We start from the raw sequence: 7,944 nt of genomic DNA, 5'->3' as shown, positions 1-7,944 counted from the left end.
TCCTTTACTCTTTTAATGAAATACATATTTTACCTACCTAGATTGCCATGAATTGTAGCATAGAGCTAAACTCAAATATTCTCACCTTGTAATCTAAACTCAATGAGTGAAAAAAAGAGTTTAATGAAAAGTTATCTTCCAACGAGAGTTCGTTATCACTTTACAAGCAAGGGCAAACAATGGTCCGCCAAAGAAATAATGAGCTAGAAAAGAAAATCAAAGGCTTCAAGAAGAAAATTGAAGTCATAGCCCAAGAGAGTGCAAATGGCTTAAATTGAATGAAACAATACAAAGAGGAACTCCTTCATTTAGTGCAAGTTAAGAAGTATTCCATGAAGATCAACAAAAAACATTCTAGATTTCAAATACTCATTGAATCCTAAGAGCCTAGCAAAATATTTTCTCACCTCCCAAGAGTAAAGTAAGCATTGTTGTTGTTGTTATCCTTTACCCACTCTCATATATATAATGATCAAGCCCTTAACATTCTCTTAAACTTTCCCATTATTACCCCTACTACTATCCTTTCACAAAAACTTTTCTCGTTTCCAATATTCTTATTCTCATCATCTTCACCGGTCATGATCCCCTTAAAAAATGTTAACATAACCCATTAGAATGGTCAAATGACTCCATCCATGGGTATCACCTTGACTGCTAGTTCCCTCATTCTTTGTTCGTTAAATCATTCATTTCTTCACTCAAAGGATCAGACATCCTCAAGAGTTTGTGTGACCTTGCTTTTAAAGCTCAAATTTATAAATGGGAAAAGCTATGGGGAAACAAAGAGTAATGCTTACAGAAGAAACTATCCTAGAATAACTTGACAAAGCCAAGCTTGCCCTTGAAGACTCATCCAGCTTCCGAACTACAAGGCAACTCATTCAAGCTCACATTAGATTCGTCATTCTTCAAGTTCAATCACCTTGGCACAAATGGATAGCAGACTTTTATACATCCACCATATCCAATCCTATTGCCCTATTACCTACCTATTTCAAAATCAACCATTCCTTGTGACTTTTTGGGATGAAACACAATACATTCTTCGCCAAGTATTACACATAAATCGCACCTTTAGCAATAGCTTCGGGATTTGTCAATTCAATTCTCAAGATCCCATACCTTCTCCTGGACTACTATCCATTTTAGTAGATCTAAGAGGTTGTTTGGCTTAATGGTTTGACCGCTTATAAGCTGCATAAGCAGCGTTTAAGTTAAACAGCATTTTTGAGTGAAGTGTTTGGGAAACCAAATTAGCTTAAATGCTAGGTAGCTTAAACACTACTATAATAGCGTTTGAGCAAAGCTAGTACCCCCAAGCTTTTGCACAAAATGCTACTATGTTGACCAAGTAAAAGACTATTATACCCTATCCCATCATCTTCCCTCCGCTTCAGCCATTATTGTCGTTGCCGCTACCGCCGTCACCCCTCCTCCATAACCGTCGTCGTCGTCGTCGTCGTCGTCTAGCTGGGTTGCCGCAAGTAGCCAAAGTGTTGGTGGGTCACGCCATCGCTGCATCTGGATCCAGATCTATCACCACAAGTCGTCGTGCATCGTCGACCCTCCTCCATTATTGCAATCGCCATCAGGTGCCGCCTCCAGCCTCAATCGTCGCCTCTTCCTCCATCACCAGTGGCGTCCCCTGTAAGTGTATATACAATATATATATACCTGTAAGTGTATATATATATTGTATATATATTAATGGAAATATTTTTAAGGAAAAAAATAAAAGATGTATATATATTATATTAATATATTTTTTAATAAGTATGTATAATTTATCTAATATTTAAAAATTAATTTATAATTTTTTTATAAAAATAATATTTTTATAAATTTTATTTATATTATTTAGCATCATGTTTATTTTAAATTTTTAGTCAAGTTTTGACAACTTATCAGTTTTTACAAACCAAATACATAACTATTAACTGACAACTTAAAAATACATTTATCCAAACACTATATAACTTTTATACTAACAGCTAACTATTTTAAAAGCTCCAATAAAAAAGGGTAAGCCAAGCCAAACGGCCTCTAAGTTTAACAGCTAAATCTTAGTAAATCTAAGTTTTAATTTTTCGAAAAAACTTTGAAAGGTCACCCGAAACTCACCGACGGTCTGACCAGCGACTGTGCGGCGCTGGAAAACGGAGACGGTGATGGCTGAGGTGGTCGGTGATGCTGGTATCCCTCGGTGGTCGTCGCCTTTAATGGTGGTTGCGCCGTGGCAGCGGCGGTGGCCGTCAGAGAACGGAGAAGACGAGGAGATGATGGCTACTGGTTCGCGATGGAGAGAGGAGATGGGCGGAAGGAGAGATGAAGTAGGCGGTGATGGCCGACAAGTGGTGGTGGTGTCCGGCTTGAAAGAGAACAGAGAGAAGATCGGAGACGGTGGCGACGGACTTCGGCAAGCGGCGGTCGGCCGGCGCAAGGCAAACCGCAGAGAGAGACAGAGCGAGCTGATGCTTTCGTGGGGAAGGAGAAGGGGGAGAAAATGGTGGCGGAGCCGGTAGTGGCCGGCATCTGTATTGACCTGGCGGAGTGCAGAGGGAGGGATGAGAGAGTCGCAGGGCAGAGGATTTCTCCACACCCTAATTCCCTCTTCGTCTTTCCTTTTAGAGCAGGTGGACCTGGGTCGGGTCCATTCCGACAGGGTAAAACCCGCCCGATTCAGCAGCTAGGCTGGCCATTCCAGTTTTGCTTGCTTCGCTCTCGGGCTGCGCTGGTCTGGTCAATGGCCAGCCCAGTTCATCTTCATTTATATGATTAAAGATACAGTATAAATAATATTAAAATTAAAATATAATTATAATTTTTATATATTATATTATAATAATTTTTCTTATATTAAACTCTATGTAAAAGTCAAACATATAAAATTTATAATGTTCACTAATATTGTAAATTAAAATATAAGAGTAAATAAAAAAAATTATAAATATTAAAAAAAATAAAATTAAAATTATTATATACTTGTTAGTGTTTTATAATAAAAACAAATTACTAAATTTATATAAAAAAACATATCACTAAGTGTTCTAGTATCTAAACAAATTAAATTAAAAATTAAATATCAAACAATACATACCAATCGTCACCAGTAGCGATGGCCATGGCCATCAATAGGTGGGGGAACTCTGGTTCAAGGTTGGAGAACCTTGAGTTCTCGATCGTGAGTGGTCAAGAATGCTTGTGTTCCTAAATATTGAATTCTCTAACCATAAGTAGTCATGAACTCTTTGATTTTTATATTATTTTAATTTTAAAAAATTAAAAAAAATTAGAATTAAAAAAAATTCTTTTTAAATATTTGCATCTTTAAGTAACTTAATAGGATAGATTAAGCAATTTCACATTTTTTTAAATATCAAAGATTCAATACCTAAAGATAAAAATATTAAATTTTGAATTAAACTTCCTACTTTGAATAAAATTTGACACTATAAATAGCATTTGATCATCAATGATTTTAAAAAGATATTTTTATTTCTTTTAAATCATCCATGTCAAATTCTTATACATTAAAACTTTCACTATTAGTGTTTTTTTATTTAAAACTTACATGATATTTCAAAATTTACACTTATACTGTAACTACTATTGATATTTAGAATACTTAAAAATTAAGTATTAAATGTTTTTAAAATTAAAAAATTTAGAATGATACTCTTTAAGAAAAATAAAAAAAAAAATTCATAGTCTATGATACTCTTTATTTTATAGTGGTCGAGTAGATACAAATTATAATTGTAATTTTATTTTATTAATAAACATATTTAAATAGACACAAATTATAAGTATAATGTTTTTAATTTTAAATATTTTTCTAAACTATTTTATCTAAAAATATTTTTACAAAAAATAAAAATAAAAAACAATGAAAGAGGCCCGACTCGCAAAACCCACCCATCATCAATTTCCAAATAACACCAATCAAAGGCTTAAATAATTCAAAAATAACAGCAAATGCTCACACTCGTTCTTTGACTATCTTTCCTGTGTCAAAACACGCCCATCAACAATGCCACTTCTCCCTATTTTTTCTTTTTTTTTCCTTTCCATCTTCTTCCTCCTTCTCATGGCGAAAACCTTTCTTTTTTTTTCTATATTTTCTATTTTTTTATTTTATTTTTTTTCCTTTTTTCTCTTTTTCTTCTTTATTTTCTTTTTTTCCTTCCCATCTTCTTCTTCCTCCTGCTTTTGCTTTTTTTTTTCTATGTGTATATGCGTATGTGTGTGTATATGCCTGTGTGCGTATATATATGTATGTGTATGTGTGTGTATGTATATCTACGCGCATGTGTGTGTATAGCAACTTACGACTAATAAAACAAAGGATAAATTACATTTAAGGCATATATCCCAATTCTTCTTCTAATGGCAATTCATGATGTACATTTTAAGGTATTATAAGCTCTCTTATAGTTGTCACCCACCATCCCATGGTCTGTCCCAAATGTTTTTCAACTACCAAGTGGATTGGTAAAGCATGGCCAGAAGGAACAGTAGGTGCAATAGGTTATCTATTTTTTCGAAACACATGTATATATGCCTGTGTATGTGCATATATGTATATGTGTGTGTATATGTATGCGTCTATGTGTGTGTATATGTATGTGTTTGTTTGGAGGCGGGCAATGGTGTAGGTGAGAGAGAGAAAGACTTTGAAGAAGAGATTGGGTGGGTCTGTGAGAGAGATGGGTAGTGAGAAGATGAGATGGTTTTGGAGAGAAAAAATATGTTAGTATTTGATCTCAATCATTGATTAACATTCAAAATTATCTCAACTATTAAATCAAAATATATGTTAGACATTTTAAAAAATCATTCTATTTTATTATATAGATATTTGTAGGCTTGTAGCAATGACCCATTATAACTTAATTGAAATTCATATTGTTTAATAATTTGAACTATGTTAAATTTATTCATTTATAACAATAATAGAGATAATGTTAATAAATTTTTCCTGTTTATGGGACATTTGTTAAAATGAACAAGATAAGAGATATCAAGATAAGTTTGAAATGTATTCTGAATTAAGATATGAAATGATTAAAATAAGGCTGAAAAGTATTCCAAAATTTCTATCAGAGTGTTTGTTAATTTTTTTGGAATTTACTGGTAATTGTATTTTTTTTATACGTTTGTTAATGCATATGATAAGTACCAAGATAAGAGTTTTTTTTACCAAAATATCCCTATTACCAAATTTATGATTAAAATAATATTTTATTTTCTAAATTCATGTTCAAAAATAAATTTAAAAAGAGTTGAAAAGTAGAAATAATTATTGTTAGAATTACAATAATTTCACCTAGATAATTAAAAATGGCCAAAACATATTTTAATAATAGGTAATAAAATATAAAACTAAATAAGATAATTTAAAAATTGGTGAAAGGAATTATATTAGTTAATAAAATATATAGAGTGAGAGAGAAATTTAAATTTTAAAAATCAATGAAATAAATAATGTCATTTAAAATTTAAAAATTGTCAAAACATATAACAATTTAAAAATGTATTAAATAATATTAATTATAAGAGTTAAATAAATAAGTTTTTTTAATAAATTTAAAATTTTAAAATGCATTAAATGGCATTTAACTATCCTAGAAAGAGCATATAAGTAATTGAACCTTATCTTAAAAGAGTTAGATAAATTTATCTGAGGGGGAGTCCGGATAAATTTATCTTGAAAAGGGGAGATAAGAGGTTACGTGAAAGCTTTTTTGGAAATGGTCAGATAAGCTTAACAAACATGTTAGAAAGACCAAACACTCGAAATACTTCCCATATCTAATATTTTTTCTCTCTTATCTTGATTAACAAATACCCTCTTAGTCAATTCGTATGTAATCTAATGTTTGTAATTGTATGAACTTAGAAATATATATAAAAGTTTAACCAAAAAGTAGTAATTACTATTTTTCATTTTAATAAAAGTAAAGAAAAATAAAGCAACGTACTATATATCCTTATAATCTGAGTAGGAAAGGATTTAAAATTTAAATAGAATCCTATATGAGGTAGTATTTGGAAAGCTTCCCTATATATATGTATGTACATATGTATGTATGTCCTATTCTCCTTGTGATTTGCTTTCTCCCTCTGCAACTGGCAAGCAAGTTGTTCTTTTCTCTCTGTTCTCCTTAATATTAATTTTGCTTTCGCTATAAATCATCATCAATGCCTGCTCTCGCATGCTACGTACACGCTCTTCAGCTTTTTTTCTCCTTTTGCTATCGCTTTCGCTTTCTACCTCTACATATTCTCGAACATATGTCACAACAGACCCACGTCGATGCATCGCCATGAATAGCTACGAAGACGCGGTAGCTTGTTCTTGGAGACCTTCGTCATCAACTTCGTCCCGGTCGATCGTCCCTCTCCGCGATGCTTTGTCGTAGGTCATCTCAAAAGATGTTGACAACAGCAAGGAGGAGATCCATAAATCAGAGATTGAGTCTCAAAGCTTTTGGAATTGGGTTGTAGACATAGAATTAGGTTCACACTTTCATCAAGAATGTTCATTAATATTTATTATTCTTTTAATTAATGAGATTGGTTGTATTTTAATTCATTCTTCTAGCATTTTTTATGAGATTATTATAATTAATTACTCTTCCAAACTTGGTTTAGTCAGTGGTACAACTTAATTTGATATTAATTATTTGTTTGTTTGGTTTTATTGTCAAGAAGAAGAAGAAGCATGTTTGACATTGATTTGAAAGTTTTACTCTCTTTCGTACGTATTAAGTTACCTAATTCAATAGAATTGATTACTAGAGAGAGAAGCAATTTTTGTTTGCTTATCATCCGGGCAATTTCAATGTTCTTATAGGTAGTGGGCCAATAACAGTTAGATTTAACTATCTAAGTATCCACTGAAATTTAATGTAAGTAAATCTTTTGTGAATGTTAAATGATTAAAAAGGATATAAAAATTAAAATTATGTGTGAAATAAATTATATATATATAAAGTAATTATTACATATAAAGATAATTTAACAAATCTATGTATAATTTGATCAAGTTGAATAAGTTAAAATATTATATGAATAAAAATTTTAGTTATCTAAAAAATAACTTACAAAATACTTTTAATAAATTATATATGATCAAATTGAGGTATTTCATAAAAAGATTATTTTATGTAAGATACATTATTTAAAAACTATATTTTAATAAAATTTGTGTATAACTTATAATTATAGAATATGAAATTAATACAAAAATATATTTATTTTAACAAAAGAAAAAGAAAGAAAAAAATTGATTAGAGTTTTTAATTATAAGAATATAAAGAAAATTAAAATTTGTATTAATTAGTTCAAGAAAAAGTTTCTAACTCATCCCAATAGGGTAAATTTCTAACACATCTATGGCATGCTTTATGAATGTGACCCGCTTGATCTTGATGATTGGTTTATAATTCAACAACCAATTGACATAATCGGATCTCAATAATCATGATTTAGAGCCCAGAATGATACAAATAATTAATTTGAAAATAATGCAGTTATTAAATATTATTACTATTCGCAAATAGGTCACTTCTATCAAACACTGATGTACAAGTTCGTTCCTAAAAGATAAGTATATCAAATTGTATCTAATAATAATAATAATAATCACGATATTAGTAATGATTCCTAAAGTTCTTAAGGTACCATATTAGTAAGTTCCTAAAACACTATTATCCTATATCATATAGATTTATATTCTCTAGTCATTAAGAATATATCTCTTATATGTATTAATACACACGCTGATGCGGATGGTAATAAGTTATTTCTTAAAAATATATAAACAATAAATATAAAGAAGGAAAAAAAAAAATAAAGCAAGTAACCTTCTCTTAGCATTAGGAGACAAACTAAAACCTAAAATAAGTCGAATTTAAGTGTTTTCCAAACCCAAACCCA

General features: G+C 30.7%; 1 protein-coding gene across 1 annotated transcript; it reads right to left on the bottom strand.

Annotated features, from left to right (window-relative positions):
- Positions 1 to 1,030: 1,030 nt before the first annotated feature.
- Positions 1,031 to 6,331, bottom strand: LOC127791666 (uncharacterized). The gene is made up of 3 exons (XM_052321643.1): positions 6,230 to 6,331; positions 2,125 to 2,689; positions 1,031 to 1,677 (listed from the first exon to the last, which is right to left on the bottom strand). Exons 1-3 carry the CDS (start codon positions 6,329 to 6,331, stop codon positions 1,592 to 1,594), a joined length of 753 nt encoding a protein of 250 aa, XP_052177603.1. The 3' UTR covers positions 1,031 to 1,591.
- Positions 6,332 to 7,944: the final 1,613 nt, after the last annotated feature.

The sequence above is a fragment of the Diospyros lotus genome, chromosome 15, assembly GCF_014633365.1.
Source record: "Diospyros lotus cultivar Yz01 chromosome 15, ASM1463336v1, whole genome shotgun sequence".
NCBI classification, from domain to species: Eukaryota; Viridiplantae; Streptophyta; class Magnoliopsida; order Ericales; family Ebenaceae; genus Diospyros; species Diospyros lotus.
Note: the sequence above shows the minus strand (reverse complement) of the source record. Positions and strands in the feature narration are given on the sequence as shown.